This window comes from Suncus etruscus, chromosome 9 (assembly GCF_024139225.1).
Source record: "Suncus etruscus isolate mSunEtr1 chromosome 9, mSunEtr1.pri.cur, whole genome shotgun sequence".
NCBI lineage: Eukaryota > Metazoa > Chordata > Mammalia > Eulipotyphla > Soricidae > Suncus > Suncus etruscus.
Window position 1 is genome coordinate 2,808,343 of NC_064856.1, and position 21,342 is coordinate 2,829,684.

The window sequence follows — 21,342 nt, forward strand, 5'->3', positions numbered from 1 at the left end:
CTATCTATCATCTCCCTCTCTCTCAGAAGTTTTCTTTCTAATTGGATATGAAGGCAATTTCTTAAGGATATTATAAATATATCCTTAAAAATAAGCTAAATGAACAAAGAACAGGGTCTATGTAACAGCTTTTTTCTAGGTTACCTTACTTTGGTTTTAAATTTTCCTTTTGTGCTAAAATGTTCATATCATTAAATTAATCATTTTAAATATTTTATGTGTACAAAGTAGTGGTATGAAGAACATCAACATTGCTTATGTGAAAAATGTCATATTTGTATTGGTTAATGTTTTTCAGATATTATCAGAATAATTTAAAAATAGTAAAGGTATATGTTTATTTGCAGAAAATTTTATTTCACTTTATAATGTTTATTCTGCTTTAGATAATCTGCTAAATTGTAAAATATTTTTATAAGTAAGAACACGTTATTTTTTCCAATTCTCATTACTATTGTTTGGGAAGTAAGTCATTGATATGAAAAGTAACTTTTATGACTTATTTTATTGTTTAGTCAGGCTGCCATGGAAACCGGAAAGCATGTATTTTGGCCTTTGTTAACAGGAAGGACATTCTTCATGCTATTTTCCTACTTTAAGAATGTGTTTATATGATTGTTTTTATTTTACACACCTAAACCAAAAAAACACACTTCCTTTTTTTTTTACCATATTCATGATTTTGAATATATTTTCTGGAAATAAGTGAATTTTATTGCTTGAGTTACTGTCTAAAATGCTTCCTAAGAGATAAGGAGACTTAGCTCACCACTTGGCAAATAGGACTGGTTCCATATCTATAAAAATGAGCAAATAAAATAACATTTCCTTTATTATACCAATGTATTGAGCATAACAATATTTCAAAAATAGATTTTTGAAATAAGCAAGTTTACTTCATTATACATAGCAATATATATTTTGCCATTAGGTTTGGCTAACTTTGAATTCACAAACACAAATGCACAACTACAAGAACAATGATAACTGGGTAGCAATGGTAACTGGAAATACTTTACAACTTTACTTTTACCACCTATAAATAGCTTTCCAAACTTTCCTTTTGATTGATACGATGAAATAAATACCAAGGAAGCACACTTTTTTTTTTCAGCACTACTTTCAGTTTGAGTTAAACGCCCAAGTCTCTGTAGATAGTGTTATAGAGAGCTGGGAGTGATCCTCTCTATCCCACTCTTCAAAGGTGTGGGACACAAGAAAGACTTCAATATTTTATAATTTAAAGGTCAATTGCAAGAAAAATACTGAATCCATACACTGAATGGACCAATTTATGTATTGCTTGGCGAATTCATGCATAGCCCTTCATGAGATCCTAGGACTTCAATGTCCTATACCACTTTCTCTAATACTTAAGAATTTATTAGACACTCTCACTCCAACTCACCAAGCTCACACATAAATAGATTTTTTTCAGGGAGGATTTGGGCTACACTCAGTGGTATTTGAGGGCTACTCCCTACTGAGTTTGTGGAATTACTCCTAAGAGTGCTCAGGGGACTATGAAGTATCAGAAATATGATGAGGGTTGGCTACAGGCAAGCTAAGTGCCATAATCACTGTGCAATCTCTCTTACTCTATTTTATTGGACATATAAATATTGTCTTCTATATCTTATGATATACATTATTTGCCTTCTATTAGCCTTCATTTAAAACCCCTTCCATTAGACATCTTTGCTTCTTCTGGATAAATTTTGCCTTTTATTTGTGCTTCACATATCATACATTATGAATTTCACATGTCAATACACATTTAACTGTATTATGCTCCTAGATGCAAATTTCCCTTGTTCTTTGCTACTTATAGATTTATCCAAGCTAGGACATGTGTGCCACTTCTTAACTACTTATCTCAAGTTTGTAAATATAGAGTATGTCCACATAAATACTAATTGAATGAATATGACTTATAAGTAAAGCAGAAGTTGCTTTTGGAGATTTACATGTTGCCTATTTCTCACAGGTACACATTAGTGATTATTATTTTTACTCCCCCATCAGTGATTATGTTTTATTATTGTTATCTGGACTTTGGGCAGTGAGAATTAAAGAGGTTAATATAATATGAATCAAACCATTTATTACAAAAACTGAAAGTATTGGTATTCACACTTACATATAAAGTCTTCCTAAGGGGCGATTTTAAAAATTGTAATAAAAATAACATCAAACAGGGGCCGGGCGGTGGCGCTAAAGGTAAGGTGCCTGCCTTGCCTGCACTAGCCTTGGATGGACCGCGGTTCGATCCCCCGGTGTCCCATATGGTCCCCCAAGCCAGGAGCAACTTCTGAGCACATAGCCAGGAGTAACCCCTGAGCGTTACTGGGTGTGGCCCAAAAACAAAACAAAACAAAAAAAAAATAACATCAAACACCATGGTGGTAGAAATAATGGCATCTACCCTTCCAGATTCCATCAAACTGGTTGTGAGCACATTCACATGCCTTATCGAAAAAGGAACATTATCAGAGGATAATAAAAAATAGTATTTGTTGAGTTCTTACAGTATTCCAAACAAAAGCTGAAGAACTTCGCTTTAATGTCCTCATGTATGTCAATTAATTCACTGAGCTGGAAAGAAACACTAAGGATCTGGAGATCAGCAAACTTTTCTAAGGTTGCTCCTAAAATAGGAACTACATTTTGAACTAAGTCACTTGATTCCATAACACAAACTATAACCTAGCCCCTAATTATTCACATCACTCTGGGGATGTGGTTTCTACTATATATACATTTTTGTTTTTTGTTTTCTGGGCCATACCTGATATTTTTCAGGGTATACTTCTGGGATCTACAATCAGGGATCACTTCTGACGGGATTCAAGCAACAGTATGCAATGCTAGCAATAGAATCTAGGTCAAACTCATGCAGGCATGTTCCTTACCTATTGTATTCTCTCTCTCTCTCTCTCTCTCTCTGGCTCTAGTTCTACGTTTAAATTCATTTCAAAATATAACATAATTCCCTTACAAACTAAAATTTATCTTCTAAATATGCTATTTAAAATGCATTAATTTACTGAAATGCCTTTATTATCAAGTGAGTAATGCCCCCATACTTATATTATCTTTAACAAATTAATGGAATATTTTCCAGTGAATTATGGAATTAAAATCATTCTCAGTATTTTATTCTAAACCTATACCATAATGTAAGCTATAGAGTACACGATAACTACAAGTAAATTATTCATAATGAATAAAATTCTTAAATTGATGGAATGTAATTTTAATATTAGTAATTTAAGGAATCAGAGCTGCCTATATGATTATACTTCTTTATATTTAAAATCTAAGATAAGAGAAAGACAATTCTCTTGGGAGATATTCTTTTATAGGTTTTATTCATAGTATCCTTTAGTGTTTTATATATATACATTATATATTTATGATTTGCTTTTAATGCAAAATTATCACTGTTTTACCTCTCTACCTCTGTGCTCAGGGTTTACTTCTGGTTCTGTGCTCAGGGATCACTCCTGATGATGCTCAGAAGAGAGTATGGGCTGCTATGAACAGACCCAGGTTGGCTAAAGCAAGCAGGTACCTGATCCACACTTCTATCTCTAGGGGTCCATTATATAACTATAATAAATGCTATTACTTAAAACTCATAAAAATAATTCATAATTTTATTAAGAAATATATACAGATGGGCCTGAAGAGATAGCACAGTGGCGTTTGCCTTGCAAACAGCCGATCCAGGACCAAAGGTGGTTGGTTCGAATCCCGGTGTCCTTTATGGTCCCCTATGCCTGCCAGGAGCCATTTTTGAGCAGACAGCCAGGAGTAACCCCTGAGCACCGCCGGGTGAGACCCAAAACAAAAACAAAAACAAAACAAAAAGAAATATATACAGATGATAATAACACGACAAATATACAGTTGTAAATGCTCTGTGCTATTTTTAAGATATTAAGACCTAAATCACAGATAATTTGCTAGAAAACTACTTTCAGTTTACAGAAAGATTATGTGGCAATTTTTGAACATGGAAAGACATTCAAAGTTCTCATTGGAAAATATGTTTGGATTATTACTGGAAGGACAGAATTGCTTTCTCGCTCTCTCTTTTGATACAATCCTATTTCTTTTTTAACAATAATGGTAACTTTGGCAGAAACTGTAATCTCTACAGAAGACTGTTAAAAGAATGTGTTATTCCAATGGATCACATCAGCAGCCAGGATACAAGTTAAAGCACATTTAATTATCCTTAACAATGTGCACAAAGATAATGTCTAAAAAAATCTCAACAGGATATCCACTGTGTTTCTGGTAAAGTATCTATTTACAGAACACAATTAAATCTAGTTTGAATGACCACTAGCTATGTATAGAGGCTCAAAGATGCAGGATTTTTTTTTTTATCATGAGCACAGTCTTTTGTTTGGTGAGTGTTTAAAATACTGATTGCCAACGTATCTAGAATTTCTTTGTCAATTATTGAATATTTTCTACAGATACTGTTCTGAAGACATGAAACTATAACAAGGATTTAAAATTTAGTTCAGGGGGGCACTGGTGGTAGAAATATTGCACTGGTGAAGGGGGTGTTTTTTTATGACTGAAACCTAACTACAAATATGTTTGTAACCATGGTGCTTAAATAAAAATACTATTTTTAAAAAATAAAATAAAATATAGTTCACTTATGAAAGTTTTATTTCCTAGTTTCAAAACATATTGGTTTTTAAGGTAGTTTTAAGAATTCCAATTTTGCATGTTGTCCAGCTAAAGAATGCTTTTCTATGAATAATGATCTTTCAAAATTTTATGATGTAGGTATATTATAAATTTCAAAAAATCTATTTGTTATCCGAAAATTGACATACACTTAATTTGCTAAAGATATTTTTTATTTAAACAACACTTCTAGTATTAGATTGTACTTTTAAGATATTTCTAGTTGACATTGGCCTGAAAGTATAAATCTATAATAAATATAGTGGGTCATAAAATTTTAATTCATATTTATCGACTAAATTTCCAGAATCTGATTGTTTAGAAAATTGCAATTTACAGAAAATAGGTTAATGTATTTTATTTTCTGCTCTGCTTCCTCTTCTATTTATTCTTTCATTTCCTTATAGCTAGATTTATAATAATAGGTTGACTTTTTTTTTCATTATTTTTCATATTTGGACTTAGGTATCCGGTAGGTACTCAGGAGCAACCAGAAAGAAAAAAACGTTTTTCTTTTCTTTTTTTTTTTTTTTGTTTTGGGGGGCACACCTGGTGATACTCAGTGGTTATTCCCGGTTATGTGCTCAGAAATCGCTCCTGGTTTGGGTCCCATGTGGGACGCCGGATATCTATGCAAGGTCTGTCCTGGGTCAGCCACGTGAAAGACAAACGCCCAACTGCTGTGCTATCGCTCTGGCCCCATGGCAAAAGAACTTCTTTCTAAATTAATCTCTTTCATTTCTTTTTCTGCTCAAAACTAGTGGTCTTGAGGACAGGAAATAGTTCAGTTGGTGAGGAGAATATGTTTTGTAAACACAGGAACCTAGATTGACCTGTAGCACCACGAGGTTTTCTAGTAATTCCAGGACCACAATATGCAGTTTCTTGGAACCTAGAATTCAACCAACCAGGCTGGTTGACTGAGTATTGTATTAACATGATCTCTGAATCTCTGAATATTGCCCTCCTCTACAAAACCTCTCATAAAACAGAGGTCTATTTGTTCTTAAACAGATAAATTAATTTTTATTCCTTTTCAAAAACTGGGATAGTGTTAGTTTAATAGAAGGTTTATGTTTGCAGAGTATGGCTTGGAATTCTTTAGAGTCTCTGAACTTTGATAAGCACTGTCTATTTTTCTCTGGAATGAACTGCTTATTTTCCATGGCAGTACTCCATCCCCTTTACATTTACATTTACATCCCCTTGTACATTCCAGTAAATTTACAAATATATCAGGTAATGTTTAATTGACTGGCAGTGTCAGTCCTGGGATCCTAGGATTTCATTTTGTTTGCTGTCATTTTCTATCAACTTGAGGGCTCCTACAAAGGGCTATGAAATACTGATTCAAGACAAAGGCCTTAATTGCTATATTTTTCTAACTCAAAAACCTCTAACAAATGAGCAATAATAAGTATGTTTGATTATTTCATTTTCCTTATAAAGGGAAGATTAAATGTTCTAGAGAGCCTTTTCCCAACCTATCCAATATTCTCTATACCTTGAACACTTTCCACCAATAGCAGAAAACTGAGAGTGGAGAGGAACTATTTTTGTTACTTATCAAAGCTATCAATAAAATTTCTCTTTAAAAAAAAAAAAGATCGCCAGAGGGATAGTACAGCAGTAGGGCATTTGTGTTGCATGCGGCTGACCCAGGACAGACCTTGGTTTGATCCCGGTGTCCTATATGGCCCCCCAAGCCAGGAGCAATTTCTGAGCACAGAGCCAGGAGTAACTCCTAAGCGTCACCAGGTGTGACCCAAAAATAATAATAAAAAAGTAAAGAATTGATCGATAACTATCACTCTGTCCTTTTTAAATAATTTCACTATAAGTTTAAGAATGACACCTCAAACTTCCTTCAGGGCAACTTGAACACTCTCAATGTGTTTCAAGAGGTTTCTCCATTCTTCCTTTAAGTGCTATCCTTGGCAAAATGCTGACTTGTTGCTTAGAGACTAGGATAAAAATAATTTGTAATAGAAAGAAGAGTTCTACATATAGCATGAGATAAGGCATTATGCAGAAGACACAGTTCTCCAAGAAGTGATGACAACCAATTAATGAAATGAGAGTCATTACTTTCTTAGTTGGTTAATGTATTCAAGTGCCTTGAATGTGTCAAACATGGGAAAATTAAGCAAAACACACACTCTCATTTATCACAATTTGACCAAAGTACATGATCTTTATTATCATTAATTTATAAATATAAAACTAGAAGATTGAAAAATAAAATATTTTATTTTATTTTATTTGTTTTTGGGGGCTTCTTGGGGGGTCACACATGGCATCTCTCAGGGGTTACTCCTAGCTCTATGCTCAGAAATTGCTCCTGGCAGGCTCGGGGGACTATATGGGATGCCAGGATTCGAACCGATGACCTTCTGCATGAAAGGCAAACACCTTACCTCCATGCTCTCTCTCCGGCCCCAAGAAAAATAAAACAAAATATTTTAAATATTATCAGTAATAATTGTCAGCTAATATATCAAAGGATACTAAGAAGAAATTATTAATATAAAGTTAAAATACTTACCTTAAAACTTTTTGTTTATTTGTTTTTGGTTTTGAGCCAGATCTGGAAGAACTCAGGGGCAACTCTCAGATATTACCCCTGGCAGGTTTGGGGGACCATGTGGGATGCCTGGGATTGAATCTGGGTTGGCCTGTCCAAGGCAAATGCCCTACCTGCTGTGCTATCACTCACTCCAGCCCATTATCTTAAAATGTTTTAAGTTAAAAAAATTTCTTTTAATTTTAATTAAATAATTTAAAATTTTTTCCAGGTACAAGGGCCTTTCTAGATTATTGGTATTGTGGGAATATAGCACTGTATATAATTAAGACAGAATATAATTTTAGAGACTATATTTGAGAAATAACTACATACACACGAGTATAAATATATTTCATAAAACATATTTCATATATTTCATAAAAATATTCATAGGTCACATTTTTCTTTTTCACTTTTTAATTTTTATCTATATGAGAAGGTCAGTTGAACCTATTGTGGAAATCATAGTGAAATGATAAAGAGATAAGGAAAATCATGCCATATGCCTTAAATGTGATTATAAAATAAGTCCACGATTTCTCAATAAAACTGGGAGAGATTAAATTATCAGGGTCAATAAGTATATTTGCATGATCATTCAGAGAATTTTAGTAGTATTCATTTTTGAAAAGCAACATGCTTACCCTGGAAGATGGAAGACTGCAGGCTTCTAGAGCAGTTTCAACTCGTTTCCGGTCTGCTGAAAACAAGCGGTATATACTGTGAAGTGAAAACAAAACACAGGAGAGATTTAAAAGTCAAATAGAAGCAAGATAACACTAGTGGATGTTACCATTGGAAACATTTCATTGAATAAATCTGTTTCATCATTCACTTTCAAGAGTTACCAAGTGCCAAGTGCTCCAGGCACATGTATGTTCTGAAAGATCTGTGTACATTTCTTTAAATGAAACTATCTACCATAAAAGTCAGTATTTTGATACAATGGTGACTGCCTGCTTTAAAAAAAACACTGTACTACATAGACTTAAATATCAAACCCTATAATAAACTTCTTTAATAACCCTCTCTCATTGTATTTCAGGTGTTCATTGCTGATATTTTAAACCTTGTATTAAAAAAATCTCATTGCTGCCTTCTAAGTCAAGGATTAGAGATTCATGGCTCCATATAGTTTACAGTTGTATTTTTTTGGTCAGTAATTTGTCTTAGAAAAGGTAGTATTCATTCCTAGGGATATACCCTAGTAGCACAAAAATACAATACAAAAATCCCTTCCTCACACCTATATTCATTGCAATGCTATTTACAATAGCCAGACTCTGGAAACAATCAAGATGCTCTTCAACAGATGAATGGCTAAAGAAACTGTAGTACATATACACATTGGATATTATGCAGCAGTCAGGAGAGATGAAGTCATGAAGTTTTCCTATACATGGATGTACATGGAATCTATTATGCTGAGTGAAATATGTCAGAGGGAGAGAGATAGAACAGAATAGTCTCACTCACCTACGGGTTTTAAGAAAAATAAAAGACATTTTTGCAATAATTCTCAGAGACAAAAGAGAGGAGGACTGGAAAGTCCAGCTCACCACATGAAGAGCACCACAAAGAGTGATGAGTGTTGTTAGAGAAATAACTACATTGAGAACTATCCCAACAATGTAAATGAATGAGGGAAGTAGAAAGCCTGTCTCGAGTGCAGCAGGAGTGGGGTGGGGAGAAGGGAAATTTGGGATATTGGTGAAGGGGCATGTTCTTTACATGACTAAAACCCAACTATAATCATATTTGTAATCAAGGTGTTTAAATAAAGATATTAATATAAAAGATAAAAATTCTATAGAAATTAAAATAAAATTCTTAGTAAAATTTATATTTCCCCTCTTTGTAATGTCTTTACCTCAAAATTAACCCAGCTTTATTTTTTATTTAAAATAAAGAAAGGGAAAAAAATGTAGTACTGAAGTACTAATTTTAATATAATAACTTATATTTATCCATTCTATTAAAACATTAAAAAGGTTAGACCTAGGAACCATCCAATTCCACAAGGAATAAGGAGGTGTTGAGCAGCCATTGTCTCCTGTAGCTAGGTTTTCACTGTTCAGCTTTTCCTCCAGTTTATGATGCAATTTCCCTGTCTGGCTTCTGTTAAAATTTGAGTTTACAATTTGAGCTTCGTAGCTATGTCATCTTAATATGAAGAGGCAAATAGTTTACCCCATTTTCATGTCAAGAACAGATATGAATCTGAGTCTTTTGGGCATAATAGCAGGGTGACTCCTTCACTGTTTCACCTCCCTCTTGCTTTGGTGTTTCTTGAAAATGACACAGCAAGAAAGCAGGAAGCTGGGAATAACTCTAAGGAAACAACCTGCAATGATATAAACATAGAGTAAAAGGGAGAAAGGGATTACCACACATTTCCATGTTCCTGATAGGGCCAGATAAGAGGCAAAACACAGTCGTGGCATAGGTTCAAATTTTGGAGAAAGAAAACAAAGCAGGATATAAACAATGGGAAATGTTCAACATCTTACTTTTTGAGAGGAATGCGTCCTTCTGGAGTGACTTGCAGTTTAAGTTTAGTATAGCTGTTGGAGAAGCAGAAAAACAAGTGTTTAATTTTTAATACTTTTTTAATGATCAGCAGAGGGCTAATAGTACACAGTTTTCTCCATTTTCAACTGCTCAAATGTCTGCAAGTGGTGTTGACTTCAGACTAGAATTCTTGTGATCATTTCAGTAGCACCCTTTCAGAGTCCACTGTTCACAGGGAACTGTTATCCCAACTGTAAAGAAAACCAATAGTTTGTTTTTGCATTGTCTTTTGCACGTTCTATAAATGAAATAACATTGCTTTGTGTCTGGATTCTTACACTCAATATTATATTCAGAGATTCTTCCAAAATTTTGTTTACAGTGATAAATATTCACTCTCACTGTAGATAAATATTTTATTAAGTGAAAATGGTGAATCTATTTATCTTTTTGACTGCTTATTCACATGTGTATTCACCCTGCTGACAGGGTATAGACTGGAACTACAATTAAATATGCTATTCTACAGCAGCACATCTATACTTAGATGATCATGCCAAAGGCAGGCTCTAGCGTATTCATGGGAGTGAATCTAGGGAGATAACTACCGAAAATCGATATTGGCAATTGGTAATGATTAGCCAAGTAGATAGTTTATCAAAAACATTATATGCCACTATTATAGTAAAATATTTATATTTGTATTCACTTTTCCTAATATCACCTGATACAATAGACTTTCTAAAAATGTTTGTTAGATAAGAGAAAGTAGACCAAAAACCTTTTAAAGGAGAAATATGGGAAAAGGAAGGCATGTAGGAAAAGTCATCAGAGTGAAAAATATAAGATGAGGGTATCATAGAAAAATAAATTTCAGTGACAAATTGTCCAGTGACAAATGAAGTCCTATGAGGTAAGGAGTAACGTGAATTTACGGAAGAGTAAGAAAGAAAGGTGGTCTGGAGCTTAGGAATTGAGTCTTTAGATATCTTACAGAATATGGAAGAAATAAATTTATCAACAAAACAGAATTTCACCTAGTATTGTTTCTGCTTATGGTTTTGATTTAAAGGCTTCCCAGCAAGAAATTTCAAAAAAGTTCTTGTTACTATTTGCAAAAAGACATAACTTTCCTCAATCAATTTAGAAAAGTAGTTGAGATTCCATAAAGACTGGCTAATCATTTTTGCTTTTCTTTACTTCTCTTTCATTCTGTTCTTTCTCTTGTATCTATTTTTATTTTCTTTTTAGTAGCAATGGGCTAATTATCTACAGGGGAAGGAATCTAAATCAATTAGCCTCTTGATTTAGATAGGCAGAAAGTTATTTGAGTGTTTATTAGAGTAGTAAGACTCCTCAGATGTGAATACCATATGTTGTTCATTTTCTTCCTTGGATTAATAATTGCTATGACACAAGCAGATGAAGAAGTGGATTCGTGAAGTTAATAATTTTGGGTTCTTAACACAGCTTCTGGGATTTGAAAGTGTCTCCTTGTCTTGTGTCAAAGGCACTGACATTCAAGGAATTCAGTCCAGGCATAACACGGATGTGTAACTAAGAGAAAAGAGCAATCTTTCTTGGAAATCTTCCAATTCCAAACAGTAGAGGTATCAGTTCTCTAACAAATCTCTAAGGGAAATTTATGTTTATAATGTAAGAAGCCAGTGTAGCATAAACAAAAGACTGACAAAGGAGAGAAAGGAAACTGACTGGCTCAGAAGCAACACCCTTAGCAATCATATTTGAGTTACTTACGCTTTTTCCAAGGATGCATCTCTGGACATGTTTTGGGCCAGCAGATTTGTTGCCAGGCTGAAAACCTCATTTGTCCATTCCTAAAAAATGAAAATCACGCTTGCATTAGCTTAAATACTGTACAGACATCACATTACTTAAATACTGTACAGTTATTACGTTCTATTATATTGGCTACCAAGAAGCCAAATTAGTTAAATTTGTATGCCTCAAAACATATCCCCTCTCATATTTTTGGTATAAAAAATGTAATGCCTATGTAATCATTCCATTCCTATGGGAAGTTCTTCACCCATAAATAAATGTTTTCTGTCTTTTAAAATGTCCATTACATATACAAATGGCATGTTGCTTTTCAGTAACCAATACATTTCATTATTTTCTTGCATTATGAATAGACAATGTATTAATGTATTATAAAAGTTTTAAGATATAGTAAATACATTTTCAGTAAACCAGCAATATAATTTTTCTATTTTACTGGTAAAAATACAAAGCAGCAATAACCGACTTCTTTAAATGTTTTAGTTCTATAAATTTTTAAAACCATTTGCTAGTAGAAGAATCATATATCTATTACCCTTCTTCTCTCTCTCTCTGTCAATACCTCAGTGGTCATAAAACCCTTATTCCCATTTACCAATAGTATAGCTTGATTTTTATAACCATACCTGGTAGTCTAAGAAAGTGGGACAAGAGAAAAATATATAGAAAAAGTTAAAGTTCTATTCTGCATGATGAATTAGAATACATAGCTAACATTCTCTGAGAAAATTTCATGACAGCAAAGAAATGCAATTTTCCTGTACTGGAGTTTACTTGGTTTTTTACCTCAATGAAAACCTTTTAGTTAATTTTACCACAACTTTATAATGATGTTGTTTGAATTGATTGTAATTGCACCTATCATATACCTATGAAATCTATAACTATTTTCTTTATCTATCTAAATTTTCCCAGTAATATAAGACAGTGGTAATACACTTCATGTAATACAGTTACATTTAAACTAAAACCTAAAAATAAGAGCACACATTTCAGGGGGCAATGAAAAGAACATTTTGAAAAAAGAAGCTGCTTGGATAAAAAAGAACCAGTGACTAAAATAGATAGCAAGAGTGGAGAGATGGAAAAAATTTAACAGAAATTAGAAAAGATAAATTTGCAAACAAGCTGAGCTGTGAGTCTAAAATGGAGAACATTTGCTCTCTGCTTAAGTATTTGGAGTTAATTTTAAAAAATGTAAATATCACGAAGACCTTGTTTCACCATTCCAGTATAATACATGGTGGACAGTGGACAGTGGTTCTTGGGAGACACAGAAAATTTTTGTTTGTTTTTTGGGCCACATTCGATGACGTTCAGGGGTTACTCCTGGTTATTTGCTCAGAAATCGCTCCTGGATTGGGGGGACCATATGGGATGCTGGGAGATCCAACCAAAAAATGTCTTAGGTCAGTGCTTGCGAGACAAATGCCCGATCGCTGCTACACCATTCTGGTCAGAGACAGAAATTGTATTTGGGGGCCGGGCGGTGGCGCTAGAGGTAAGGTGCCTTCCTTGCCTGCGCTAGCCTCGGACGGACCACGGTTCGATCCCCCGGCATCCCATATGGTCCCCCAAGCCAGGAGCGACTTCTGAGCGCATAGCCAGGAGTAACCCCTGAGCATCACCGGGTGTGGCCCAAAAACCAAAAAAAAAAAAAAAAAAAAAGAAATTGTATTTGTTTTCAAAGTGCTTCCAAAAAGCAGTTTGCTATTTTAAAAAATCTTCTAAAACCCTGATGACAAAATGATATCAATTAATTCCTATAATTTTTGTTGAAGTTGATGTTGACTTTTGATTTCTTTTCTCTGTTTTGTCTATATTTTACTTAAAATTATTTGGGGGGGGGGTTCCCAATTGTCAGTGCTTAGAGCTCAACCCTAGTTCTCCTCATGTGCTGCCAGGACAATTTGTTGTAGCAGGATAGAACTTTGATTGGCTACAGGAAAGCCAGTGTTATACTCCATACTTTCTTTTCTAGTCTTCTTTTTTTTTTTTTTAAGGAAGAGAAGTAGAGCTGGGGTTAGATTCTGTGTTAAGGTAGCTCAGTAACCAACTCAACTAAGAAGATGGATTTGCTGGTGTAAGGCATACAGAGACTTTAACTCTACACATTTTTGGTGGAAGATTGGAAGATACAAGTCCGAATAATTGAGCAAATTAAAAAACTGATCACCAAATTGATTGACATACTGAAAATAACAAAAATAAATTTTAAGCTGATTTTTTTTTTGGTTTTGAACAATAATCTTTTAATTAGTTTACATTTCTTTTTTTTATCTTTATTTAAACACCGTGATTACAAACATGATTATAGTTGTATGATTACAGTCATGTAAAGAGCACCCCCCTTCACCGGTGCAACATTCCCACCACCAATTTCCCAGATCTCCCTCCTCCCCACCCCCCTACACCTGTACTCGAGACAGGCTTTCTACTTCCCTCATTCATTCACAATTTATGATAGTTTTCAGTTTAGTCATCTCTGCAACTGCACTCATCACTCTATGTGATGAGCTGCATGTCCTGAGCTGCACCTACCAGCCCTCATCTCTCTTGTCTCTGAGATACTGTTAAAAATGTCCTTCATTTTTCTTAAAGCCCATAGATGAGTGAAACCATTCTGCGTCTTTCTCTCTCCCTCTGACTTACTTCACTCAGCATAATAGATTCCATGTACATCCATGTATTGGAAAATTTCATGACTTCATCTCTCCTGATGGCTGCATAGTATTCCATTGTGTATATGTACCACAGTTTCTTCAGCCACTCATCTGTTGAAGGGCATCTTGGTTGTTTCCAGAGTCTGGCTATTGTAAATAGCGCTGCAATGAATATAGGAGTAAGGAAGGGATTTTTGTATTGTATTTTTGTGTTTCTTGGGTATATTCCTAGGAGTGGTATAGCTGGATCGTATGGAAGCTCAATTTCCAGTTTGTGAAGGAATCTCCATATCGCTTTCCATAAAGTTTGTACTAGACGGCATTCCCACCAGCAGTGAAAAAGAGTTCCTTTCTCTCCACATCCCCGCCAGCACTGCTTGTTTTCCTTTTTTGTGATGTGTGCCAATCTCAGTGGCGTGAGGTGGTACCTCATAGTAGTTTTGATTTGCATCTCCCTGACGATTAGTGATGTTGAACATCTTTTCATGTGCCTTTTGGCCATTTGCCTTTCTTCTTTTTCAAAGTGTCTGTTCATTTCTTCTCCCCATTTTTTGATGGGGTTAGTTGTTTTTTTCTTGTATAGTTCTGTCAGTACCTTGTAAATTTTGGATATTAGCCCTTTATCTGATGTGTATTGGGTGAATAATTTCTCCCACTCAGTGGGTGGCCTTTGTATTCTGGGCACTATTTCCTTTGAGATGCAGAAGCTTTTCAGCTTAATATAGTCCCATCTGTTTATCTCTGCTTCCACTTGCTTGGAAAGTGCTGTCTCCTCCTTAAAGATGCCTTTAGTCTCAATGTCCTGGAGTGTTTCACCTACATGTTGTTCTATATACCTTATAGTTTCAGTTCTGATATCAAGGTCTTTAATCCATTTGGATTTTACCTTTGTACATGGTGTTAGCTGTGGGTCTGAGTTCGCTTTTTTGCAAGTGGCTAACCAGTTGTGCCAACACCACTTGTTGAATAGGCTTTCCCTGCTCCATTTAGGATTTCTTGCTCCTTTATCAAAAACAAGGTAGTTATATGTCTGAGGAACCTTCTCTGAGTACTCAAGCCTATTCCACTGATCTGAGGGTCTGTTTTTATTCCAATACCATGCTGTTTTTATAACTGTTGCTTTGTAATACAACTTAAAATTGGGGAAAGTAATGCCTCCCATATTCCTTTTCCCAAGGAGTGCTTTAGCTATTCGAGGTTGTTTGTTGTTCCAGATGAATTTTAGAAGTATTTGATCCACTTCTTTGAAGAATGTCATGGGTATCTTTAGAGGAATCACGTTAAATCTGTACAATGCTTTTGGAAGTATTGCCATTTTAATGATGTTGATCCTGCCAATCCATGAGCATGGTATGTGTTTCCATTTCCGCGTGTCCTCTCTTATTTCTTGGAGCAGTGTTTTGTAGTTTTCTTTGTATAGATCCTTCACATCTTTAGTCAGGTTGACTCTAAGATATTTGAGTTTGTGTGGAACTAATGTGAATGGGATTGTTCTCTTAATGTCCATTTCTTCCCTATCATTATTAGTGTATAAAAAGGCCATTGATTTTTGTGTGTTAATTTTGTATCCTGCCACTTTGCTATACAAATCTATTATTTCTAGAAGCTTTTTGGTAGAGTCTTTAGGGTTTTCTAAGTAGAGTATCATGTCATCTGCAAACAGTGAGAGCTTGACTTCTTCCTTTCCTATCTGGATTCCCTTGATATCTTTTTCTTGCCTAATTGCTATAGCAAGTACTTCCAGTGCTATGTTGAATAGGAGTGGTGAGAGAGGACAGCCTTGTCTTGTACCAGAATTTAGAGGAAAGGATTTTAGTTTTTCTCCATTGAGGATAATATTTGCCACTGGCTTCTGGTAGATGGCTTTGACTATATTGAGAAAGGTTCCTTTTATTCCTATCTTGCTGAGAGTTTTCATCAAGAATGGGTGTTGAACCTTATCAAATGCTTTTTCTGCATCTATTGATATGACCATGTGATTTTTATTTTTGTTGTTGTTTATGTTGTGTATTATGTTGACAGATTTATGGATGTTAAACCAGCCATGCATTCCTGGGATGAAACCTACTTGATCAAAGTGAATGATCTTCTTGATGAGGCACTGGATCCTGTTCGCCAGGATTTTGTTGAGGATCTTTGCATCTGTGTTCATCAGGGATATTGGTCTGTAATTTTCTTTTTTGGCAGCATCTCTATCAGGTTTTGGTATTAAGGTGATGTTGGCTTCATAAAAGCTATTTGGAAGTATTCCTGTTTTTCGATTTCATAAAAGAGCCTGGCCAGAATTGGTAGTGGTTCCTCTTGAAAGGTTTGAAAGAATTCATTCGTGAATCCATCAGGGCCTGGGCTTTTGTTTTTGGGTAAATTTTTGATTACAGTTTTAATTTCCTCAATAGTGATGGGGGTGTTTAGATATGCTACCTCTTCTTTATTCAACCGTGGAAGGTTATATGAGTTCAGAAATTTATCCATTTCTTCCAGGTTCTCATATTTAGTGGCATAGAGTTTCTCAAAGTATTCTCTGAATACCCTTTGAATCTCTGCAGTATCTGTAGTGATCTCCCCCTTTTCATTTCTAATACGCGTTATCAAGTTTCTCTCTTTCTTTTGCTTTGTGAGTTTTGCCAATGGTCTATCAATCTTGTTTATTTTTTCAAAGAACCAACTTCTGCTTTCGTTGATCTTTCGGATTGTTTTTTGGGTTTCCACTTCGTTGATTTCTGCTCTCAGCTTTGTTATTTCCTTCTGTCTCCCTATTTTTGGGTCCTTTTGTTGAGCACTTTCTAGTTCTATTAGCTGTGTCATTAAGCTACTCAGGTAAGCTCCTTCTTCCTTCCTGATGTGTGCTTGCAAAGCTATAAATTTTCCTCTCAGTACTGCTTTTGCTGTGTCCCATAAGTTCTGATAGTTTGTGTCTTTATTGTCATTTGTTTCCATGAACCTTTGATTTCCTCCTTGATTTCATCTCGGACCCACTGGTTATTGAGTATGAGGTGTTTAACTTCCAGGTGTTAAATTTTTTCTTCTGTGTCCCTTTGCAGTTCACATCTAACTTCAGAGCCTTGTGGTCAGCAAAGGCAGCCTGCAAAATGTCTATCTTTTTTATTTTATGGAGGTATGTTTTATGTGCCAGCACGTGATCTATCCTGGAGAATGATCCATGTACATTGGAAAAGAATGTGTATCCAGGTTTCTGAGGATAGAGTGCCCTATATATATCTACTAGGCCTCTTTCATCCATTTCTCTTTTCAGGTCTAGTATATTTTTGTTGGGTTTCCATTTGGTTGACCTATCGAGTGTTGATAAGCCTGTGTTGAGGTCTCCCACAATTATTGTGTTATTATTGATATCCTTCTTCAGATTTGTCAACAATTGTATTAAATACTTTGCTGGACCCTCATTCGGTGCGTATATGTTTAGGAGAGTGATTTCTTCTTGCTGTACAAATCCCTTGATTAGTACATAATATCCATCTTTGTCCCTTACAACTTTTCTGAGTATAAAGTTTGTGTCATCTGATATTAGTATGGCCACCCCTGCTTTTTTAAGGGTGTTGTTTGCTTGAATGATTTTCCTCCAGCCTTTGATTTTGAGTCTATGTTTATTCTGACTATTCAGGTGTGTTTCTTGTAGACAGCAGAAGGTTGGCTTCAGCTTTTTGATCCATTTCGCCACTCTGTGCCTCTTAACTGGTGCATTTAGTCCATTGACATTGAGAGAAATAATTGTCATGGGATTTATTGCCATCTTTGTGTAGAAGTTTGGTGTGTTTTTTGTTCTGTCTTGTTTTTAGAGTAGATCTTTCAGTTTTTCTTTTAATGCTGGTTTTGAGTCTGCAAAGATTTTGAGCTGTTGTTTATCTGTGAAGCTGTGTATACATCCTTCAAACCTGAAACTTAGTTTTGCTGGGTGCAGTATTCTTGGCGAAGCATTTATTTCATTGAGTTTTGCCACTACGTCCCACCACTGCCTTCTGGCCTTGAGTGTTTCTGGTGACAGGTCTGCTGTAAATTTCAAGGATGCTCCCTGGAATGTAATTTCCCTTTTCGATCTTGCCGCTTGCAGTATTCTATCTCTATCGGTGGGTTTCATCATGGTGACTAGGATGTGTCTTGGGGTGTTTCTACTGGGGTCTTTTTTAGCTGGTACTCTTCGGGTATGCAGGATTTGGTCACATGTTTTCTTTAGCTCTGGTAGTTTCTCTGTGATGATGTTCTTAACCATTGATTCTTCCTGAAGATTTTCTTCTTGGGTCTCTGGAACTCCAATGATTCTAAAGTTGTTTCTGTTGAGCTTATCAAAGACTTCTATTTTCATCCGCTCATATTCTTTGAGTAAATTTTCCATTGTCTGATCATTTGATTTGAGGCTTTTTTCCAATCTCTTTTGCTGTGTAAAGTTGTTATGCATCTCGTCTTCTAAAGCATTAATTCTATCCTCAGCTGCTGTTAACCTGTTGGAAAGCTCATCCATTATGTTCTTCAATTCGTCTACTGAGTTTTTCAGACCTGTTATCTGATCTGATATTTCAGTTTGGAGTTTTCTGATTTCTATCTTCATATTCTCTTGATTTTTATTAGTGTTCTGATTTATACTTTCTTTGATTTCTGTTAGCCACCTCCATATTTTGTCTCTAAACTCCATTTCTGAAAGACTGCTTAGGTAGTTGGCCATTGTTGGGTCATCAGAGTTTCCATCTTCATTCTCTATGGTTGAAGTTGGTCTGCGTAGTCTCCCCATTGTCACGCTTATACTGTGGGTTTTTCTATGTGTTGTGGTGGTACTCATTGGCTAGGTGGAGTGCGCGGCCGCTCCGGCCCCCAAACACTCACCTCAGCCGAGGCAAGCCGTCAGGGGATGCCAGGAGAAGTCCCCAAATGTCTGCCAAGCCAAGGAAACCAGCACAATCCACAACTCCAACAGAAAACACAGCCTCAGCCGAGACACGCCTCAGCCGAGGCAAGCCGTCAGGGGATGCCAGGAGAAGTCCCCAAATGTCTGCCCTTAAGCTGATTTTTAATAAACTCCACAATTATATCATTTTAAACAAAGAATCATAACTACTGACTTTTCAAATATATTTGTGTTGGATTTTCTGGGTTTATAAAAATAAAAGTTTAGGGATTTATATCTAAAACGTTACAAGAAACAGTACATTTTTAGGAATTCCAAATTTGGGGATCTAGCTGTTCCATCTTAAGAGTGGGGTCAAATGCATTCTGACTGACGTGCCAGTCAGACTGGTGTGCTAAGGTAATGAAGATACTGTCTCTCTGGCTTCATTAAGGACCCAGAGAAAGAACTAGAATCAAGAAAACATGCATCATAAGTATCATAAGTATCATAAGTATCAAAGCAGCATAACAGTCAGGAAAAGGGCAATATGGATATCCAAAAGAAATGGTGAAGAAAGAGTAAGTGCAGAATCCTTTATAAAGACATACTATCAAAGAATAATGTAAAATAGCAACACATTTATGTTGATTTAATGTGCTGTGTTTTATATTGTATTAAAGAAAATAGGTTTATATAATTATTGCACCTACTCCTTTTCATGTCTTTTTTCCACCTATTTCTTTTTACTGGTTCTTTAAAAGTGCAATTCTTAGTTACACTTAAAAGTGTAATTTTTAATTCTATATATAGCTCTCTATATATTTCTTTTAGGCAGGATCAAATAAAGGTCTTAGATTTCTATCTAAAACCTCACTTAGGGCTGGAGAGAAAGAACATTGGGTATGGCGCTTGCCTAGAACACTGCTGACCCAGCTAGGACCTCAACAGATTGGCTAGCTTTCAAGCATCCATCAGATGGTAACTCGGACTAGTCATTCCCTGAACAGGCCACAAAGCTGAGTTCTGATGGGGAGCAAAAAATATGAACCTAGGGATTTTATATCTTTTAGTGTTGGTTAAAGGAACATGAAGGAATGGAAATCCTCCTATTTCTTATTCTCTTTAATAGCAGGCAAAGAGGGTGCCAACATCTAGAGGCAACCACCACTGAAAAGACATTACACTGGCTGTTGGGAGGGAAAAATCACTATGTATACAGGGGAAGGAAAGAGGGTTTAGGCTGGGGAGATAGAATGGAAGAGGGATACTCTAAGGTAGAGGAGAGGGTTCACACTGGAGAAAGATGTGGAGTTGGTGCTGTGCATGAGACCCTATCAGTTAAGTGTCTGAAATTGAAAAGAAAAAAAGCCTATCTTACTGGTCATCAGGTTGGAAGAGAAACTGGGTCATTGATAGAGGAAAATGACAATGGAGATGGGATTGCAAATGGAGCACTCTATGCCTGAAACTAAATTATAAATAACTTCGTAAATCACAAAGCCTTAATATGAAACAAAGCAAAACAAAGAAACCAGAAAACTTCTAGTGCCTTTTATAATGTGATCAAATATTTGTAGCACTTCTGTAGAAATGGTTTCACTACATATTTTGAGAAAGCAACTTTTTAACCTTTCTTCTGTCTACACATGGAAAGGATAACATCAGAGCTCCTGTCAACTCAGGTCAGCAGAGAAACAGAGAATCCTGCATTTCCTACAAACTAGTTGTGGATTTAATTCTAAGTTGGACAATGCTTTGAGTACAAGATTGTTGAAGAGATGTAAAGATTGGATCAAAAACTTGTTAGAAATTTAATAGTTTTAAGACTCACGCTAAATCTTCTGACAGAGTATTGACTTTTTTGCTCAAGAAATCTACATGTATTTTCTGAATTTAAGTTTGTGCAAAGTGGTGAGATAGGGCACTACTATGAAAAGGGTATTCCAGGACCTGGTTAGGAGCAGAATCTAATAAAGATATTGCTTTGGTTATTTATCTAAGAAAAACCACAAGCCTATAAAGAACATCATGGCTAAAATGATTAGGTTAGAATAGTCTGAAGCAGTCTGAAATGTGTTCTTGTTTATGCATATAAGTGTAGTCTATTAATTTATGAAGGAGTTGGGTATATCTAGTGGCCAGGGCTTGCTATGATGTGTCCAGGGATCATCCGTTACCAGTTGGGCTCTGGAGAGCGTTTGCAATTCTTGGGATAAAACAAAGTCTTGTGGCATGCCAGGCAAAGGCCT

General features: G+C 35.5%; 1 protein-coding gene across 2 annotated transcripts in view; it reads right to left on the reverse strand.

Annotated features, from left to right (window-relative positions):
- The window catches only part of PLCB1 (phospholipase C beta 1), a 795,638-nt gene that overhangs the window by 252,330 nt on the left and 521,966 nt on the right, over positions 1–21,342 (reverse strand). For both annotated transcript variants that reach the window (XM_049779135.1, XM_049779136.1), the window contains exons 5-7: positions 11,549–11,628; positions 9,790–9,843; positions 7,924–7,999 (exon numbers count right to left, since the gene is read on the reverse strand). In XM_049779135.1, coding sequence (XP_049635092.1) covers positions 7,924–7,999; positions 9,790–9,843; positions 11,549–11,628 — 210 coding nt within the window. The remainder of the gene's footprint in view (positions 1–7,923; positions 8,000–9,789; positions 9,844–11,548; positions 11,629–21,342) is intronic.